We start from the raw sequence: 22,104 nt of genomic DNA on the forward strand, positions 1-22,104 counted from the left end.
CACGCAAGTGCCATGTATGACACGTCCTTTCCAGTGTTACCTATAGAGACACCCCAGTGCCACATGCGTTGGCACACCAGTGCCACATATGTGAACATGCAAGGCTCATGTAAATGCCTTGTGTGTGTGTGTGTGTGCATGTTAGATCAGTACTGACTGTGTCCTGTCCCTCCAAATGTCCCTATTTTTAGCTTTCACATATTGACAGGAGGCATGTGCCTTTATGAAGATTTTTAACTCATGACAGCAGCTCTGATCTCCCCAATCAATCAAAAGTGTCCTTGTTATTTTACTTTGTGTAAACTACTGCATTTGTAAAATGCCCGCCTCATCCTATCCAGCCAAATTATGTTTTTGCTCTTGGCACACTGCAAAATGTAAGTTTCATTTGGAAATCTGTGCAGATGGCATAATAGGCTGGTGCAACTTAGCCCAGGCAGCAAGTGGGGAGGAGGGCAAGCTGTAGTTAGTAAGCTTGCAGGAGATGAGATTTGGTTTGCAGAGAAGTGGTGTTGCCGGCACAGAGTGCCCGAGGCAAGCAACAGCTGGGTTCGTTGCCTGGTGTGCGTCGCTCCAATGACCACAATGGGGTGGAGAAGCAGAGAGATTTATTTGGAGCTCCAAATAGGGCGCAGGGAGACCGAGCTGTCTCAAATCCTGCCCCAGTGCTGCAGATTCCAGTATACATTTTATACCTTTTCCTACTTCACTACACAAGCTTATGCAACCAATTACTTGTTGCCCCGTACAATACCGTAGCCAATCAGCTAAAGCAGCCAGTTGTGTTTTTCCTCAGTAGCATTGCCTTATTTGGTCCTGTTTGTTACCAGTTTTTGCTAAACATTTCTGCCTTATCTATCTATCTGTTTCCCAGGCCGAAGCTGGCCTTGACTGGCGAGCCGTGTGCAAACCTGTCTGTTTATGTGCTAGCTTCCTCAGTGTTATGCAGGATCACAGAGGGTTCAAGAAGCAAAGGGGCCTTGGTTTATCCTGGCCTAGAGCAGGAGGGCTTCATCAACACTCGTGGTCTTCCACCCTCCCGAGTTACCTAGTAGTGCCCAGTGTCCTCAACAACTCCCTCCTTTGAGAATACTCAACAAGCTTGCAACTGAGTCTTCTCATATTTCCTGGACAATAAGTGATTCAGCGCTGAGGAGTTAGAATCCTCAACAAGAGGATATAATGGGGTTTCTGTGGAGTGGGAGGCACATATCTTGTATGTGAGTGCTTTACAACGGGCAAGCAAGAGGAGAATGATAATACACAACACGGCACCTGTGACCAGGAGACGAACAATGCCTCCCCCCAGGTTGAGCAGACATCCCCAGAGTGAGGCAAAGATAGTGGGCTTTCTTTCCTGGGCTTTCCACTGGTTAAGGGCCTGTTCGGCTGACAGGATGTGCTTGTTAATATCCTATGAATTTTCTGGGACATACTTACAGCATTCATCCCCAATCAGGGCACACACCCTGCCCTGTGCAGCCAAAAGGTAATCTAGGGCTTGGTGGTTTTGCAGGGACAACAACCGGAGTTGATAAAGTTCTGTGTTGAGGCTCCTCTCTATGGCCAAGGTATCACTGGCGAACTTGGTGAGGAATACAGAGAGCTGGCGATAGAGCTTGGCCAATCTATCCACCCCGTATGCTGGGAGAAGGATCAAACCGAATCTATCTTCCTCGCTAATGGGTTCGGGGGTGGCATACAGGGACCGCTGATGCCAGTGACGGCCCGATGGGAGGTGGGCCGCGTTTGCAACCGAGTGGCGTTTGCTTTTATCCACCCATTACAGAGGTCTGACCAGTTGTGGGGGGTTGCCCTCCAAGGAAAGCTGGCTGCATGGTAGGGGATCTGAGAACATATCCAGCAGTGGGACAAATTAAATTCCCTGGCAAAGGCGATTTTGATATAGATATTTACATTCAAATTAACAGTCCCCATCCATCCCTTCTTCAGAGACGGGGAGTACCAGGCAAATGGCACCCACTATGAGGGACCTCATGGTGTATATGCCCTTGTAGCCCCTCCCCCCCGTGCTTATGTCTTTTTAAACAATAATTTGAGTCCAAGATCGTCGGAGGGTGACGTGGTGATGGGCTGGACGGTCCACTGTTCCGCTGGTAGAGGAGTAGACACCACCTTTAGGCGAGAGTAATGGATCCACTTTTTGTGTCCCTTGACCTTTGCCGCCGTGTGGGAAACCAGCAGGACGGTGTGGGGTCCCTTCCACTTCTCTTGGAGAGGCTCGTCCTTCCAGGTACGAACAAGCACGGAGTCACCTGGCTGCAAGGAGTGGACAGGGGTATCCAATGGAAGAGGCTGGAAGTCTTTGGTATACCTGCGGAGAGAAGAGAGAACAGCAGACAGAGAGCACATGTACTGAGACAAAAAAAACACACCCCATTTCCCACTCCCCTGCCAGAACCGGTGTCCCATTCATAGGCCATGCCCTTCCAAACATAATTTCAAAGGGACTAAGCCCTAATCTATCCTTTGGGAGAGCACGGACACGGAGTAGGACAAAGGGTAGAGCATTGGGCCATCGCAGGGAGGCTTCTTGGCACACTTTGGTGTAGCTGCTGCAGTACTGGCCGGATCAGGCCCTTCGGTAGGAGGATCTTCCCTTCCGGAGAATGAAGCCATCCCTCTTTTTCCTGAAGACTGAGTTTGTCAGCTAGTTTCCTCTCTTCCCCAGAGTACTGAGGGGTTAAAAGCTCCCCCACTGATGGGATGAGGGTATGCATGTGGGCATCCTCAGCACGACAGCATAACCCGCCCTCCTTTGTCCCTCCATGACAATGCTGCTACCATCAGTGTACCACTCATAATCTGCATTTGGGAGCAGCTGATCCTTTAAGTCCTGGCAGCTGGAGTATTGGGCATCTATGATTTCTAAACAGTTGTGTTCCTGTTCCTCTGTTTCTGGCAAGAGGGTGGCTGGGTTAAGGGAGGGGCAAGACTGCAGGGTGACCTCGGGGTTCTCTAACAGCTTAGCCTGATACCGAGCAATCCAAGCCTGGGTGAGCCAGAGCCCACCCTTGGTGTCTAGCAGGGCTCAGACCATATCGGGAGTATAGATTTGCATAACCCCTCCCAATGTTAGCTTCCTCAAGCACTAGGGCAGTAGTTGCGACCGCCCGTAAACATGCCGGCCAACCCTTTGCAACCTGATCCAGTTGCTTAGAAAAATAAGCCACGGGACGTTTCCAGGTCCCCAACAATTGGGCTAGCACTCCCAGGGCCACCCCTTTTCATTAGAGATCTGGCAGACCCAGGGCTGGAGCTTCCATCAGCTTCCTTTTTAGGATTTTAAATACCCTGTCGGCTTCTGGAGACCAGTGAAAGGGGTCGGGATCCGTTCCCTTGACACAGTCATATAACGGTTTAGCCCATAGTCCAAACTCTGGGATCCAGATCTTGCAAAAGCCTGCCATACCCAGAAAAGCTCCGAGCCGTTTACGAGTGCTTGGGGTAGGGACTTGACAGATAGCTTCCTTTCTTTCGCTTGAAAGCTGACGCTCCCCTTGCCTTAGCTGTAACCTGATTCCGCTTCACCTCAGACAACAGGGTTCTCAGGAGGATATTACAGTCGTCCCAATCCGGCTTGTGACTACTGAGGGGCACCCCTCAAAGACTGAAATAAACCAGCTTGGGTTCGTGGAGAATTCCCCAGCTTGTGTTTTAAAAGCTGCTAGGTCTATTGGATTGAATGGCACATGGGTGTAAACTTGCATGGTGGTAGCCTGATGTCCGTCTGCCCCTGGATGAGCCACAACAGTCTTGGTAAGCAAAGGATAGAGTCCCACCGAGGGGGCAATCTCTGTAACCCGAGGCATCCTACCCTTATAAGGGGGGCCGAAGGGAACACCGAATCTGCCATTACAACAGTAGGGAGGGGGGGGTCTGGAGGCTAACATTAGCTACTACCAGTCCTGTCGGAGTCAAATTACAGCTCTGTAGAATGTCTGTTCTATCTCTTAAAGCCATAAACGCTTGTGCATACAGATGTTCATTCCATTTACCCGTTCGCTCACAAAACAAAACTAATTGGAGGATCCTATTATAATTGATTGATCCTCCCGGTGCCCACCGTTCCTGGTCCTCTAGCTGATATTGAGGCCAATCTACTGTACAAAACCTTTTCAATTTGCTTTTTGTCATTGGATCTGATCCAAACGCTTTCCAGTTTGCTAGAATGCATTCTAGGGGCGTACACTGTGCCCTGCCTGTAGTACTCTGTCCCTGTCCCTGTCCCGAACGACTCTGAGTGTCCCCAGGTCTTAACAGAGAAAGTCCAGCCCACTGGACTGTTCCTAGCTTTTCCACAGGACTGGTTCCTCACCGTCCCTGCAGTTGCTTCTCCACTATAGGGGCGTGTTGCAGCGTTGTGCCCTCCGGGGTCGAGCAAATCGCGTCTCCTCCGAGGCCTCCCGATGAACTCACCGGTGCGTGCTGGGCGTCCGTTGTCGCCGCAATCCTCAACCGCCGGGAGGGGTCTGGGCAAAGCTAAATAGCAGCCTCGAGGCCCACCCAGGGACGCCAAGAACTGTTGCCTGCACGAGTGCCCGAGGCAAGCAACAGCTGGGTTTGTTGCCCGGTATGCATCGCGCCAATGACCACAATGGGGTGGAGAAGCAGAGAGATTTATTTGGAGCTCCAAATAGGGCGCAGGGAGACTGAGCTGTCTCAAATCCTGCCCCAGTGCAGCAGATTCCAGTATACATTTTATACCTTTTCCTACTTCACTACACAAGCTTATGCAACCAATTACCTGTTGCCCTGTACAATACCATAGCCAATCAGCTAAAGCAGCCAGTTGTGTTTTTCCTCAGTAGCATTGCCCGAGCCTTGCCTTATTTGGTCCTATTTGTTACCAGTTTTTGCTAAACATTTCTGCCTTATCTATCTGTTTCCCAGGCCGAAGCTGGCCTTGACTGGCGAGCCGTGTGCAAACCTGTCTGTTTGTGTGCTAGCTTCCTCAGTGTTATGCAGGATAACAGAAGGTTCAAGAAGCAAAGGGGCCTTGGTTTATCCTGGCCTAGAGCAGGAGGGCTTCATCAACACTCGTGGTCTTCCACCCTCCCGAGTTACCTAGTGTAGTGCCTAGTGTCCCCAACAGTGGGGAAAGATCCCTAATGTGGGATACAGCTTCACTCCTGAAATAAAGAAAACTCTGGGGTGGATGGTAGCAGCCTGCTAGACAATGACAGACAGCACACTGCATAACAGAAGTGTACAGTATTGCCAAGTCCAAGCATTCAAAAATCATGTCAGATCCTTTAAAAAAAATCATACAATTGTCTTAAAAATCATGAGGTTTTTTTTTAAAACTGGGGTTTATTTTATTTGCTTTTTGATTTGTGAGCCTTTCAGTACACTCTGGTAACATTTTCAATTTTTTTTCAAAAATTAGAGATATAAAGTTATTTAAAAATCATAAATAAAGGCTGAACCACTCATGTAATCCCTCTTTACTCCCGGAACTGGGCCTTTAAGAAGAACACCAAACATCATGAGACTCCTAATAAAGTCGTGCAAGTTGGCAAAACAAGATATAGAGTGGGAAGAATTTTGGTAAGGAACTTGGTATGATATTGTAATGAATGGGCTAGAATAAGGATGGATCACTGCCTACTACTGGATGCTCTTGGAACTGCTGAACTACATATTATTAATCCTGCAACTTCTAGAGCTACAAAATTTTCTGCCTTCAGAGTAGGAGTAGCTGAGGGTTTTCCCAATGCTGCTGTGAATTTCTGAGTGGTTTAGTATGAAGTATAGTGAAATGGAAGTTGCTGGGTGTTTATGAATTCATTACACTGGTGGCAGATGCAGGATCTGAATGCCCAAATTTTCCTTTATTAGTTCCTTATGCTCTATAGACGTTTTAGTGCTAAGTATGTTCAGAAATGTGCAAAATATTCAAGTTTCTGATTAGTACTTTTTAGTCATCATTGAGACTGTTGCAAAACTGAAAATAATTGGTTTCACTATTTTTAAAAAAAATTGTCAATGAAAATAGAATTTTTTTTATTAGATTTAAAAATTGTTCCATAGTGTTTGTAACCGAAACATCGCAGAGTTGTGTTAGGGCATGGGAACCTGACAGTGAAACTGATTGATCACGAGAGTGAAACTGACCTATCTAGTTTAACTATGCCAGTTAAGTGAAATGAAAAAAGTAAATAGTCCAGCTCGTGAAAAGTAAATTAGATTTTTAAAATTCATTTTGCACCCTGATACTGCAAGGAGTTTCACAGAGGATTGGGGCTTTAGCAATCAAAGGTGGTTAGTAACATAGATGAAAACTTTTTAAAAAAAGATACATGACCGTATACTGCCCTTTTAATATGCACACTATATTGGGGGGCGGAAAATCCTTTCAAGTTCCCTTGCATATTCTGTATACATTCTGCAACAGTCTTGTTAAAATAAAATGAAGCTTTATGAATGAGCCGCTTTAACAGACTCAATGGAACCCTGTGCCCTTGAAGAGACCTATTGACTTCAGTCAGACTGTACAGATGTAAGGATCTGTCCATTTATTAAATTGAAGGATGGGGGCCTAAATCAGCTCAAAATTTGCTCCACTGCCTATATTAGGCTCTGGACTCAAAGATGCACAGCAAAAAAGAAATACTCAAAGACAGGAGTGAGAGAGAGAGAGAAAGGTAAGAGTGTTTTGCTAAGACTACTAAAAATATTCATATCTGACATTATTAAAGGGTATGCAGTGCTGTTGGAGCCATGTTGGTTCTCCAGAATATTAGAGAGACAAGGTGGGTCAGCAGCTAATATCATTTATTGGACCAACTTCTGTTGGTGAGCGAGACAAGCTTTTGAGCTTACACAGAGCTCTTTTTCAGGTCTGGGAAATGTCAGTGTTACAGCTAAATATAAAGTGGAACAGTTTGTTTAACATAGTAGTTAACACATATTTCAAGGGATCATTCAAGGTGAAGTGGCCTGTTAACATCTCTCCAGTCATGGGGGAGGGAGGGGTTGTAGATTCTTGTAATAAATCCAGTGACTCTATTCAGTCCATGATATTTACCAGCAAAGTTATGAATTTAAACTTCCAGGCTCATCTTCTGAAGGTGTGCAGGTTTCCTTTCAGGATGAGGACTGAGAGGTCGCATATAGAGGGAATGCTTTGTGAAAAAGTTTCATCCGCAGGTGATGTTGTGTTTTTGTCTTTTATCATTTTCAGAAGACCCATTAGGAGGCATGTGGCTGCCAGAGCCCTCTTGAGAGGGTTGGGAGAGGAGAGGTACCAGGCTCAGTGTGGGGTAGTGACCACCCTGGAGCCTCTGAATAACTTGGATGGTGAGGAGTCAGGATACCAGGATTCTCTCTCTGAAGATGGTGAAAGACAAGTGGATGGGAGGTGGGTCTGAGGGGAGCGGGATGAATCTCCTGGGGCAGCACAGGGGTTCAAGCACCCACATCTGAACCCAAACTTCTGGGACCCCATGGATTTTGGTTCAGAACCAGAATAAAAAGTGCCTGGAGAAGTTTGGATTCAGGGATTTGAATCCCTGTTTTTTCCCTTTCAGATCTGAGGTTTTTGATTTGCCTCTCCTCTGCTGGATAGGTGGCTCCCCCAGCCCTACCCCAGGTAACCGTAATCTGTCCCAAAACATCCCTGTAATTTTCAACAGTATAATAGCAAACAAGCTGATAGCAGCGACGACTGATTCCTGAACCATTCCTTCCTGGCTACAGCAGTACATAAGATTACACTGGGAGGAGTTTTTCTTCAGCCATTGTGGAGGAGGGGGAAAGCAGGGAGGGGGAAAAGGAGTCATTCTTATGTCTCCTAGCAACAAAAATGCTGTCACCTTGGCTACCAGGCTGAGAAGCTAAAGGCAAAGTGTCAGAGAAGTTCACTTGCATTAGGAGCTGCAGCCAGGCAGGAAGGTGGATAAGAAGCAAACCAGGTACCAAACCTCCTCTGCCCTGTTCCTCTCCCTCCCCTCCCCCCCCCCCCAAAATGAAAAAACTAAATTAGGAAGAGACTTAGTGGGCATTGTGTGTCTGTCTGTCTCCTTCACACTTTGATGTTTGTTCACTTTTCACAGCAATAAATGTATGTGAAATTGTTTACTTAAACCCACAAATTTGGGGCATTCGAAAAGGAGTGGGTGGGAGGCAGTGTGGAAGGGAGGGAAAAGAATATGGGGTAGGTGGGGGGGAGAAAGGAGCTTGGCATGGAAGGAAGCAGAGAAGAGAGCTGGCGGTGGGAGCAGTGGAAGCTAGAGAGCTTGGGGAAGGAGGTGAGTGGAAGAAAGCTTGGGACAGCTGGAGGGGGAAAGAAGAGAGTTTGAGATGAGGTGCAGGGAAAAAGTGAGCTTGAAGTGGGATAGAAAAGGAAGAGAGCTTGTGTAGCAGGGAGAAGAGATCTTAGTGTGGGCAGCATGGGAGAGGGAGAAGACAACTTGAGGAAGAGACAGGTGGAAGGAGTTTGAAGAGAGCTGTTTCCTTCCAGCTGTTGGGATGTCTGGAAGGCAGGCATCTATTTTAACGCTTTCTCTAGTCTCCTGAATGGAAACTCTGTTCTGAAACTATTTCCCTAATTTTCTGTATGCAGGTAGCTAATACGAGCTCATTTATTTTAAGAAAAATATTGACCTAATCTGCACATTTTAACAAACAAGAAACAATTTGACCAAAGTTTACAATGAAGCCAACACAGACTCCAAGGCTCCTGAGGGTAAGTGAATGATTTATTGTTGGGGCTCTGTGAAGTATTCACAATGAAATTTGAAAACCTTGAACACAATTGGCACTTTATCATTAAGGATTCTTCACGATCCTTACTGCTGGTTACAGATCAGAGTGCTCAAAGAAGCTCCATGTGGTTAAATATTAATCACACGTTAGCCTCTGTAAAGTATTCCCTCTGAAAAGGTAATATAGCTCAAGCACGCTGTTAAAAGGATATTAATTTTTGGAATGGCTTTTATAGCATGTCAAGAGCTGCCTTAGCAGGAATATTCACTTTCCTACCAACTCCTGGAACTTTAAGGAAGAACAAACTCCTAATAAACTCTATTGTTTGTTCACTTTAAAAACAAACAAACAAACGAACAAACAAACAAAAAACGCCAATAAATTCTGCCGTCTTTAATCAGGTGAAATTCCTGATGACCTCAGTGGAGTTTTGCTTGATTAAGGACCATGGAGTATGGCCCAAAACTATGATTTATCTTGTATCTTTGTGTGCTGGAGAATAGTCTATGGAGGTCAATCAGCTTCCTTCTTTTATAAATCCCATTTATAAATGAGCTCTTCACTGGGTGTCAAAAAAGAAGGAATTTGATTGGCTGTATACAGTTGGGACTGTCTCTCTGCTATAGCCACATGGATCAAGAGTCAATAGCCTCTTGCTACAAAACGTATCAAAGAAACATCCTATAGAAATAATAATACATTCTGGAAGTGTAATTATAACTGATAATACGTGCCCTTTTGATGGTGATTTAATGCACTGGCCTTCAAATACAATGCACTTGAATGTTACATGTTTCTGGTATCATTTACCCATCTGCTGTAGTTGGGTTTTATGGCTCTTTTAAGGGATATAGACTTGGAAGAATCCAAACAATAGTTGTTGCAGTATGGTACTATAGCTTTCTGTAATCCTTTAATGTGCTTCCTAGCTCCATATGGAATGTTACCTGGGTTTATATATATATATATATATATATATATATATATATATATATATTAGGGCTGTCAAGTGGTTAAAAAAATTAATCACTATTAATCGCATTGTTAAACAATAATAGAATACCATTTATTTCAATATTTTTGGATGTTTTCTACATTTTCAAATATATTGATTTCAATTACAACACAGAATACAAAGTGTACAGTGCTCACTTTATATTTATTTTTGATTACAAGTATTTGCACAGTAAAAAAACAAAACAAAAAAGTATTCTTCAATTCGTCAAATACAAGTACTATAATGCAATCTCTTTATCATGAAAGTTGAACTTACAAATGTAGAATTATGTACAAAAAAACTTGCATTCAAAAATAAAACAATGTAAAATTTTAGAGCCTGTGAGTCCAACATTCTTTGCTGCTAGTTTCGTTTTATATAATTTCCTTGGGCACCTCCTGAACCCTGCACACAGAGAAGAAATTATAAGAGGGGGAAATGTACTGAGAAAATTCCACATGGAATGCCAGAAAGCTGTCTCAGCACATCAGCCCCTCAAGGGGGCTGCTGATGGCATGTTTCTGTGACTTGGTAAATGTTCTGAAATCCACATTTCAGAGTAGCAGCCATGTTAGTCTGTATTCGCAAAAAGAAAAGGCACCTTAGAGACTAACAAATTTATTTGAGCATAAGCTTTCGTGAGCTACAGCTCACTTCATCGGATGCATTCAACCCACACTGAAATCTTATGGGTTTTAGTGCACATGGGAACAGCCCATCCCTCTACTCTGTTTTCTGTTCTTCTCTATCCTGGCAGCACAGCGTCCTTTGGAGTTGTAAAGTTCTTGACTCCCTGAATTGAAATTGAAATAATTTTTGAACTCTAATTTCCTTTGCCTAGTAAAAGCCCTGTATTTACCTTTTGCATTTCACTCAGTTTAGACAAGCATTAGTCAGTTTCACTTTCTGGTATACATTCACTGTTACAATGCTGCAATATTTAGTTGGTTCCAAACCTGCTAGAGCAAACATTCAAAGCAAAACAGGTGTGGTGGCTGACTGGTTCAGGTGCTTGACCAGGATCCTGAAGGGTGTGGGTCTGAGTCTTGTTTGATCTTACAGTGAAATGCTGCTTGCAGTTCACCTAGCTACAAAATGGGTATCTAATGCACAGGGAAGTCAATAGAGGTTGGAAGTCATGCTGGCCATATCACTTCCTTGTGGTCCTGTTGGCTACACCTAACTGTGTGAGCCATCTGTGTCTTGAGGCAGACTTTGATAAACACTTTAATATTTTTTCTAACATGAGCACTTTGTTGTTGTTGTTTTTAATTAAACCTAAATTTTGGAATATCAGCTTTTGCTCCATAGTTTTTATCCAGGAATGAAAGATGCTTCCAAAGTCAGGTTTTTCTTTGAAATAGACACATTTCTCCTAAGGCTGTGAAGAGGTCAAAGATGACAGTGCTGCCACAAAACCTGATTTGCTCTGAGTAAGAATATCCATTTTCTCTTACGTTAGAACAGTTGAAACATACTATTCTTCAAGTGACTCCATCCTCCATGAATAAAGTCCTTTGTCAAGCGGAGCAGTTCAAAATCTTTTTGTAAAACATATTTTTATTCTCTCTAGTCCCAAAATAATTCTGTGTATAATATGAGTTATTCCAAAGGGATACCAGAGTTGCCACCTCTGCCAGCTTCAACCAAAACAGAACCCTCAGAACTGTATCAGGTATGTGTCATCTTTTCTCCCAAATAAAACTTTTAAGTAGAGTACTGGAATGCCTGCAGGCATTGGATATTTTCAGGTTTTAAGCTGATGATGAGGTAAAAGGGCAGGCTAGGCTGCTAATCAGGTTTTAGATTCATCTAACTCTCCCCCTTTCCAAATATTATATAATTATACAAGAGCCTAGTTACCTATGCTAGTTACATTACTGAAAACTCTTTTGAAAAGCTCTCAGCTACCATGGTGACGGGCGAGGTATAAGAAACTGAATAGAATACAGCCTGTGAACTTTCAAAAGAGATTTTAGGGAGTATGAGTGCACTTTAACAGCAGTATGAATGCCTGTTTCCTTACTGATAAGATTAACCACATAGATCATAAGAAAAACCCACAACAGTAGTTGTAATGTGGTTTTATCATCTATTGTAAATTGGCCAACTGTATTATTATCATTTTTTACTAAAGCTCATGATAGACTGGGGAAGAAAAAATGTTGCATCAGTAACACAAATGGAAGGAAGTTACTTCATGTCTTAATAATCTGCCTTTCCAGAGGTCATATGGTGATGGCCAGCTGAGCAGTCATGTTTAATTGCAGCTCTCGAGGGAATGGAAAGAGAAGAGAGGGAATAGAAGGCAGGATGTCAAGAACCTATTAAAAAAAGCTATTTTAAATTATTAAAAACTTGATGCTAGTAATGATGTCATGCAAAGGGAGGTGAAAAAGCAAATAGCTATGTTTTCATTGCATTATTTTATTAGGTGAGGAAAGGTTAAGTGGGATGAAATGTGAGAAGTGGAATATGCATTTAAAATGGGAGCTATAGAAACCGTGATCTGAAGAACATTCATACTGTATAGGCATGTGCATTTCCTCTCTCTAGGTGTGAAAATATTTTGTAAGGAATCTACTACCTAGTCCCATCCCACAGCCTTTATATATATGAGCTTTCCCATTAAAATTGGGACTACAGGACATAAGTTTAACAGAGGGAACAATCTAGGTGTGGTGTTCTGTCCCATCTAGTGGCACTGAGACCACTTAGAGAGAGAGATTAATGAGTCTGCTCTACAGCCTTAGCTAAGGGTCATATGGCTTTTAGCTCATGCAGTAGAGGCTTATGCACTAAGCTCTAGGGATCCCAAGTTTGATCCCACCCGCCGACCCCGGCCTGTTGGTGTTACACAAGCATTTAGGCATAAGTGTTGCAAACATTTCCTCTTCTCTCAGCTGATTAACAGAGTAGATCCCTTTATAGCACTGCTTGAAGAGGGCTTGAAGGGACAGAGAATTGGGGAGGATGAGGAAAAATTCAAAGTTACAAAAATGTAGGAAAAAAAGAGAAGAAATGAAACGGAGATGGGGTAAGATTAAAGCCTATTAAATAATTTGTTGAAAAATGTATTGATTGATAAGGCCCCATTAAAGACATGTGTGTAAGTGTATGCAGGATCAGGCTCTAAGAGTGATACAGGATCAGGAGGATGTTATGAGAGGAAGAGACAGTGTCTCCCCAACCATAAGCGCCGACTCCTTGGGTGCTCCAGGGCTCAAGCTCCATGGACTCCGTGGGAAAAAAAATAGGGGGTGCTCAGCTCTCACCAGCCACAGCTGTTCAGTGGAGACTGCCGATCAGCAGTTTGGCAGCTGGCGGAGGTGCTCAGGAGAGGGCGCAAAGCAGCGAGCTGCTGGGGGACTTTGGGGGAGGGGCCAGAGTGGGGGCGGGAAGAGGTGGGCTGAGGGCTGGGCCTTGGGAGACGCGCTGGAGCAGGGGCGGGAAGAGGTGGAGAGGATGGAGTGTCAAGGGAGGGGCTGGGGAGAGGCAGAGCGAGGGTAGGGCCTCAGGGCAGAGCAGGGGTGGAGCACTCACCGGGAAAAATAAAAATCACCTCTGTCCCCAACTGTCATTCCCGTGAGCCAGATTGGCTTGTTTGCCATATATGCTAGTCAGGCTGTGTAAAGTGACAGACTGTGTTCCTCAGAAGGGGGCAGCTAGATACAGCTACATGATGTCTAATGACAGGTTTCAGAGTAGCAGCCGTGTTAGTCTGTATCCGCAAAAAGAAAAGGAGTACTTGTGGCACCTTAGAGACTAACAAATTTATTTGAGCATAAGCTTTTGTGAGCTACAGCTCACTTCATCACTCCGATGACGTGAGCTGTAGCTCACGAAAGCTTATGCTCAAATAAATTTGTTAGTCTCTAAGGTGCCACAAGTCCTCCTTTTCTTTATGATGTCTAATGTGGCATTTCCTGGCTGCCAGCAAGGGGACTGTTTCTTCCTCTAAGTAAAGCACAGCTTCCGTGTCTGATACAGTAGCTTAGAAGGCCAGTAGTCAATTCTTCAGGGGACACAAGCTTTAGAAGCTTTTTTCTGCTGCCGAAAACCCAACATTATTTATTTTTTTCCACAACAGTCTACATTTCAGACACATTTTCCAATTATTCAATGAAGTTCCAATAATGACTGAAATAAGTTAAGAACACCATTCGTTTTTCAAGAATATTACCATATACAGTCATATAACAAATCAGTTGGTCATTCTAAATTGCCATTGTTAGAATATATTATACATCAAGACAAAGCTGGAATACATGTAAAAGCATCACTATGCTGGCTATAAATCAAACCAATAAGGAAATAAAATATATACTTGATGATGAAAATCAACTAGATGTATTTTTTACATGGGTTATTCTTTAAACTGGAGAAACTAGAGAAAAATATTGGTTATGGTATTTTCATCTCAGGTTTGTGTGACTTTTACCAGTAAAATGATTCCAGAGTGTAAATATCATAACTAGTGCTGGTCTGAAAATGGAATTTCTCCCTCACAGGAAATTGCAATATTCCAAAATTTGTTTTCATCCTGAATCAGGACAAGTTGGAATCTCAAAATATTTTGTAGAATGGAAATTCTGAAATATTTTGATTCAGATACATCAAAAGAACTTTCTTGAAACATTTTTGATAATGCCAAAACATTAGTATATAATATTAAATATTATAGATATTAAAATAAAAGTTAAAATTCAAAAAATTAAAGGTTGAAATGAAACAATAAAGTCGGAATGAAACAAAATGATAAAGTAGAAACAAAATTCTCCCTTTTGAATAGTTTCAACATGTTTGCATTGATATTTTCATTGATATTTTGTATATTCATGCAAAACGCTTTGATTTTGACAACTACATTTTCAAATGGAAAATTATTCCATCAAAAAAAATTGACCAATCGTCTGATATGAATGTTGACTTTAAAAATAAACTATTTGTTTTTAGTTTACTGCTCATTTGTGTATTGCATATGATCTTCAGCATGTTGTAAAAAATCAAAATCAAAATAGGTTCATTTCACTAAGTCCACTGAAGTTGCACCAGGATACAGTTGAATCTGACTGTTTTAAAGGAGGGACCAAATGGCTCAGTGGTTTGCTCATACACTTTCACCTCTAGGGTAGTGGTTACTACAGCTTAGGATGGTAATTACCAAAAGTTGATGGCAGTTCAGTGGCCTGCATGAAATTTGTTTAGTGTTTCTCAGCGACAAAACATCCACATCACAGGAAACACCGCTGGAACTGACACTGACCAACTCTCTGGGTGGCTGGTTCAGTAGACTGACCAAGGATCATGTGGTTGTGGAGAGTGATGTGCCCTTGTTTTTTCCTGCTCAAGGATGAGGCTCACTGGCAGGGCAGTGTGGGGAAGCTTGCAGTGCTGCTGCCTGCACTGTCGCTTGTCTATAACTTCATTCTTCAGGCCTGTCAGTCTGGAACTTTTCATGAGCGTTATATAAACATACAGATTTTTTAAAACAGCAGTCAGTGCAAATGTGAACTGGTCTTTGTGATGTGGTAGAGCCAAGAGTTTTAGGCTGACTTCAGGCTAAGAAATAGCACTTATTCTTGTGCTAGCTACAGGAAGACACTACTTAGATAGCCGAAGGACTTAATAATATTACTATTTTTCAATTTCAGCTTGTCCTTAAGAACAGCTATTATCCTCCTTTGATGCAAAGAGTGTCATGGACTTTGGCAGTTCCATTTAAAGAACAGCGTTATTACCGAAGCCCGAGTGATTCCATAGCTAATAACTACACACTTACTGCACGTGATCTAAAACTGAAAGATCTGCATAAAATGGTTCCCCCTGCAATGGCGAGAGCAACGTTGGGTTCAGTGAAGCAGAGGGCAGTCTCACCACGTATCCATACTTGCATATATTAGCACGTTGTCTAATGGTTCATTTGATCTCTGCATATTTAATTAGCCGTACAAATCTGCAGTCACTGTAATCCTGACCTTCTCTTCTATTAATCTTTCTTGGGTGAAGTTTGGATATAAAATGGCCAGAGGTTTAGCTCATAGAACTTGAGCAAGAAAGAGACCCATGCCAGATTAGCTAATGGCTCCATGGTTAGGGCACTTATCTCGGATGCCAGAGATCCACGTTCAGAGACTGGGCCTTGAACCTCCATGTTCTGTATCCTAATCAGCAGGCTATTGGTTATTCTGAGGCGGGGTGGTATCATGTTTTATCACAAAAAATTCTGAATGTCTTGTTTTCATTTCAGTGTGGACTGAAACCAAATGTCAAAACTTCAAAATTTTTCACAGACCAGAATTCTTATTTTCCAGCAAGTCGTCAACAGTAGTCAGTAACAACAGCAGACTGATTCTTTCATAATGTGCAGGGGCAACAGAATCCTTTCATTCACCTAAGCTCTCCTTCCGAGTGAAGAGCCTTCTATGGTATGCAAACACAAGGTCACAACAATTTAAAATCCACTTTTTAATTTATGAACTTTCTTCTGAGGATTCTGGCATCTCATCATAAACCACTGCTATTGGTGAGAGATTGCTATAATGTAGTATGCTAACTTCCCATTACTTACGGTACTTTATTTGTCTAAAGCTGTTGTCTGTTAATCCAGGCCCGTTGCTTCCTTTCTTTTCATCTTGGCAAATGTTTGGGAATTTGACAAAAGAGTTTCAGTATCCACTTTGTTCTCTTGCACACTACTTAAGTAGGCTCTGTTTTGGTTCACTAAGCCTCTTACCATTGTTTCTTCACCTGTTTTCTTGGATTCACATGCATCTCAAATGAATAAAAGTATGTGAAATGGAAGGCTGTCATAGTCAGGGTCTGTTTCCTTGAAGAAAAGGCATTATATGGTGATTGATTATTTATATGTCTGAATAGCCTCTCATAACAGCCTCTTGTCCATAAATTAGTCATATATAGTGAATTTGGTAGAACTTCATATTTTATCGCACTACCTTTAGGTATTGCATTGCACTACCTATATGTAAAAGTTAGAAATATAGGTCCTATTTCAAGAAAGCATTCCTACTGAGGAAAACACTTAAACATTCACGTCAATGGAACTTAAGCACGTGCTTAACTTTAAGCACACGCTGAATGCTTTCCTGAACCTTAGTTCAGCAAGGTACTTCGGCATGTGTTTAAGTACCTTGCTGAATCAGGACCCTAGCCCTCTATGTGCAGATTATATTTTTCTGTTATTTCATTGTCTGTTGTAGTTAATACATGTATCTCTGCTTTGCAATAACTTGAAATAACCTTATTACAAATTATTTTCTTGACTGATACTTATAGCTTCAAAAGAATTTGCACCTTCTGAGAAGAGGCTCAAACTTACACAAATAAGTAAATGTGAATCTGATAGGTAATGTACCATAGTTGATCATAAAGACATGGAGTGGTGAAATCAGTCTCAGAATTAGAGCTCTGCAGTTTGACACACTTACGGTATCCTGGTGCTTTAATTTTTCTCTTAGTTTGGATGTAGTTATAATAAAATTTTATGTTTTTTATAAAATCTGTTTGTGAAATTCCTGCCTGAGCAGAGAGGGCCAGCAGAAAGCTTATGTGGCACTTTTTGCTGGTCCTCTGCAGAGGGGTGAATTTCACTTCTAGCATATAAGATGGCACATTTAATGAATTGTGATAATGAATCATTTCCCTGGGGTGTGCATAGATAGATGATATATTCACAGGCAGTAGTCACAAGACAACTAGAAATATGCTTTAATTACACTATCAGTTTTTCAGAGATACAGTACTTTTGGATAGTGGGAAAATACTGGTTTCTTTTTTCCCAATTCATCTCTATGCCCAGACATTACCTGTTCCCACCTTCCCCTGACTCCCCATCTGATCTGTCTCCCATGTCCTGGCCTGCAGTTGGTTCCCGTTTCTCCCCACCCTTTGCCTATGTTCCCTGTCCCTACAGACTCCCAATCACAATCTCCTTCCCTGGCTCCTTGTCCCAGTCTTCTTGCCCATCCAGTTCCAGTTTTCCTCTCCACTCCCCTGCTGCCAGCCTCCAGGCCCAGTCTCAGTCTTCCTCATCTGGGACCCCTATCCCCAGTCTACTCTCTCCAGCGTCTCCCTCCCCTCCCCCCACAGATCTTCCCTCTGCATTCAGTACAGGCTCCTGCAAGTGTGTGTGGGGGTTGGGGAGGTCATTGAGAGAAAAAGAGAGATAGACTCCCTTTTCTCAGTTCAGGTGCCTGGACCATCATGGCCATCAGGAGCCCAGAGCTGCAATTGCAAGGAAAGTTCTACTCAGCCCCCGGCTGGAACATGCCCAAGGCGGATGGAGTCTTTGGGGAATTTATCTTCTAAAATCTAAGAAGTCTACTGCGGATGTGTGAACTGCAATTTTTCAGTGGCTTATAACTTGGCTAAATTTAGGCAGATTTTAATGGGGACAGCAAAAAGGGGACATTTCTGCCACAAAGGCCACCTGTACCACATTTCAAACCCCTGCCCCACACATGGGGCACTAGAGCTGTTCAAAGAAAAGATTACCAGATTGTAACATGAGTTAAAAAACCCACAGAACATATTTTTCTCTAGTCTCATTCTTGGAAATGGCTGAACCACTTTGACTGTAATTATCCATAAGTATTCAACCTCAGGTAGACACCTGGCATGGAAAATTTCAGCCTAAATGGTTAAAGTTTGGCAAACTTATACGCAGCTGAAAATGGATCTGATGTAAAATGTCAGTCAAACTTAATAATAGGTGCTACCAGTTTGCCTATAATAACATTACCCACTTTTGTCATTATAACTACCCTTACATATTTTTATGTTTTGTTTATTTTGATATAAAAATAGCTAAAAAGATGCCTAGCCAAGCCACTAGGTGCCCCATCACATATTAACAATGCAATTTAAAAGTCTGTAGCATGAAAATGATCAGCCATCCCTCTCTGAATGCCCTATCAAACAGTTGTCTTTTGCAGCATGCCCAGAAGGTTACCAAATTTGGACTATTTCAGACTGGGGGTTTGTGTATATATACTGTAAGATATATTGCCCATATCTGTAATATACTGGCTAGTTTTCATATTACAATGTTAGGGAATAAGGCAGCATGTATATTGTTTACAATGAAGCAATTTGGTATATGGCTGTACTACATCTTCATGAATAGTTGAAGAACTGTAGAAAAGGCCATGTTCATCCTCAGCATAATGCCACTTGAAAACAGGGCATGAATTTGGCCAGAATGTTGTGAGAATGCATCTCTGGTTGTAAGTATACTAAACTGGTGCCCTTTTGTTTCAGAACCACACCAACCCAACTGTACAGTTTAGATTCAAATTCATTATATTCAGATAGACATAGTCCAGAATTAGGCATCATACATTATTCAGACAGCCAACCATTGACTCCAGAAGAACAGTTTGTTGTCATGCTTCAACATGAGGAGGAGATACATAAGCAAGAACAGTCACCTTCGGAAAGCGATACAGAGGTATTAACTTTTTTAAGTTGAGAAAAGTGATGATAATCATAATCAGGAGTATGAATATGTACAGTTATGCCCACTTAAATTGGGCATAAATTGGGAAAAGAAGAAAATTTCTATGTACCAGACAAAGCATGTATAAAAACTATATACCACAAACCGTGTTTAAATCTTTTTTTAACCCTAAATCTGCCTCCATGTCCTTCCCAATTGTTTCCCTTTTCTTTGAATAGTTTTTCACACCTCAATCTGTGTTCTCCAAGCCAGTGGGTTGCATCTAAGTGCATCTAACCAAATCCATAACCTCTCATATTGTTGGCTCGCACTTCAGATAGCAGCATTTTCCTAATTTTAGTTGGTCCAGCCCAGGGCAATATATCTAAGCAGATGGAACTACTTTAAAAAATTACATCAGAAATTTGTACTGGTTTAAAAGGAACTCAAGTTTGAAATAACTAAGGCACATGATAGTCCAAGTGCCCTACCCTTGCGAAAAAGGTTGAGGAGATTAAAAAACAAACAAACCTGGAAAGTATTTCATCATAGTCAGTAGTCTGTCTTAAAAGTCAATATAATAAGGATATTTTTATTTTTACAGAGATATTGTTATTACATACATAATGGAATACGGAAAGACATGCTGGTGCCCCAGAGTAAAGAAATGAAAGACATGATTTTAAAGCATATTCCAAATCATTTTCTTACCAACCCAAATCTGGAGAAATTGCTTCATAGTTTAACAGAAGAGATTCAGGATGACTACCACATCAGTCTCATGAAAAACATTGGTAAGGGGGCAAACCTCTCAGTAGTTTTGGCAGATGCAGTGATTTTGCAGTCCAAAAATAAAGGGCCTCATTTTTCTCTCAGCTCCACATGGCTTACTCCTTTGAGGTCTGTGGAATCACTCTAGATTTCCGTGAAGATACAATCCATGACAATGCAACATTTAATTCTAGTTTCATCAAGTATCCTTATTTACTAAGCATCATAAGACTTCAATTAGTATAGAGTCAAATTCGGTAGCCAAGTAGTCTCTGGGCACACCCTTCACATGTAGTTTCCCATTCCTAATGCAGGCTCAAATCATATTAAGAAAGCATAGTTCTGCATAACCTGACAATATCATTCATTGAGACAAATTCATCTCTTACATGGCTCCACTGAATTCCAGTGCTGTTACACCAGGATCCATAAATGTCATGAGTTAAAGGTTTTCATTTAAATCATTACAGGATTAATGAGAATGGAACATATGGAACTGAAATAGGAAATAATTATAGGGTTAAGGTGCTTTTATGTTTGGGCATGTTCAACAAATAAGATAAGAAAATGAAAGAGCTAATACAGAAGATCAGAAGTATTGAAATTCACTAATGTTCAGTTACAGGAGATTGAGTATGAGGGAAATGAGTCTGATAAAACAATGACCTCTCAAGAGTAGCTTTCTCTTCCCTTCTCTTCTTTTTTTCCCAGTAGATTCATTATAATTCTCCAGCTGGACTTTGGTTGGTAGCCCCAGGAGCCAACAGCCTTCTTGCTCTTTTCCAAATGTAGCTGATGAGTGGGAATCAGTTCAAAATATTCAACTGGAATTTCCACCTGGGCTTTCCTTACATTCTATATTTTGCTAATGTTAATTGCTATGTTATTTGAATAAGTTACATTGTAAGTTCTCTGGGACAGAGACCTTCCCATCTTTCAGATATATATGTCACTAAAGTACCATGTTTACTTATGTTTCTTTTCCGATCTCTATGATGGCCAGCATATCCCAATTTAAGGGCTTGTCAGATGAGAATATTATAGCAATACAACTTTAAACCACTATAGTTTTACCAGTATAACTCCTGGAGTGGACAAATTTATTCAGGAATAAGAGTGCCTTTCTCTGGTTTAGTTTATATGACTTTGGTGGTGGTTAAAGCTAAACCAAAAAAAAAAAAAGTCAGTCTTATTCCAGAATAAGAGGATACTGGTACAATTAAACCAGTATAACTGGAAAAATCTCCCATGTGGACAAGTCTTCACACGTTTTCTGTACTCCTAAAGGTACTGACCCAATCGCTTACTCCCTTCAAACAGGTCTGGGAGCCGAACTGACAGTAGAGCATTTGCTCCCCTGTCACAGGTCTAGTTCTGGCACAGAAATGCTGGTGTTGTGCCAGGGCTGAAATACCTTTTATGAGATAGGCATGCACACACCTTCTTATGAGCTACTAAGGGGCTGGTTGGGAAGGAGGTTGCCCCTTATATCTGTGTAGGAATCGGAACCAGATTGTCATGTGCACTCAGAACTTGGATAAATCGAAATAAGTACTTATCCCTTTCTTTGCTCCCTCACGGAAGAGCTGTAAGAACCTGCTTTACTAACTAATAGATCAAGCAGTGCGAGCGGCATAGCTGGTCTGCATACGGTGCAGCAGGAATGACTCCGCAGTTTGGAATATTGGTGTGATGGGTGTTCCCCAGTATGGAGCACCTAGTAATTGAAAGATGTCTTTCTAGGGAGAAAATCCATTTTAAAAGGGGAAATGGGGCAACTTAATCAGTTTGATTTATCTGAGCCTCAGGACATGGATGCCAAGGGCTGCGGTAGGGGAAGCTGAAAGAAAGTATTTGAGGCTATGGCTACACTAGAGAGCTTACAGTGGCGCAGCTGCATTGGTGCAGCTCTGTAAGTTCTCTCTTGTAGCCACTCTAAGATGACTGGAGAGAGCTCTCCCGTCAACGTAATTAATTCACTCCCAGTGAGTGGCGCCAGCGAGGTCTATGGGAGAAGCTCTCCCGCCATCATAGCGCTGTCCACATCGATGCTTAGGTCAGTGTAACTTATGTCACTCAGCGGAGTGGCTTATTCACACCTCTGAGCAACATAAGTTATACCGACATAAGCGGTAGTATAGATACAGCT

General features: G+C 42.1%; 1 protein-coding gene and 1 long non-coding RNA gene across 2 annotated transcripts in view; one reads left to right on the top strand and one right to left on the bottom strand.

Moving 5' to 3' along the window:
- Positions 1-1,453: 1,453 nt before the first annotated feature.
- Positions 1,454-4,646, bottom strand: LOC119567242. The gene is made up of 2 exons (XR_005227169.2): positions 4,340-4,646; positions 1,454-2,335 (listed from the first exon to the last, which is right to left on the bottom strand). It is a non-coding gene; the product is annotated as an uncharacterized LOC119567242 (long non-coding RNA).
- Positions 4,647-7,020: 2,374 nt separating this feature from the next.
- Positions 7,021-22,104, top strand: part of DNAH3 (dynein axonemal heavy chain 3) — a 103,340-nt gene continuing 88,256 nt past the window's right edge. Inside the window, exons 1-8 of the mRNA XM_027826793.3 lie at positions 7,021-7,384; positions 7,554-7,615; positions 8,588-8,710; positions 11,301-11,402; positions 15,382-15,607; positions 17,024-17,093; positions 19,007-19,196; positions 19,789-19,978. Coding sequence (XP_027682594.2) covers positions 8,678-8,710; positions 11,301-11,402; positions 15,382-15,607; positions 17,024-17,093; positions 19,007-19,196; positions 19,789-19,978 — 811 coding nt within the window. The 5' untranslated portion in view covers positions 7,021-7,384; positions 7,554-7,615; positions 8,588-8,677. The remainder of the gene's footprint in view (positions 7,385-7,553; positions 7,616-8,587; positions 8,711-11,300; positions 11,403-15,381; positions 15,608-17,023; positions 17,094-19,006; positions 19,197-19,788; positions 19,979-22,104) is intronic.

The sequence above is a fragment of the Chelonia mydas genome, chromosome 10, assembly GCF_015237465.2.
Source record: "Chelonia mydas isolate rCheMyd1 chromosome 10, rCheMyd1.pri.v2, whole genome shotgun sequence".
NCBI classification, from domain to species: Eukaryota; Metazoa; Chordata; order Testudines; family Cheloniidae; genus Chelonia; species Chelonia mydas.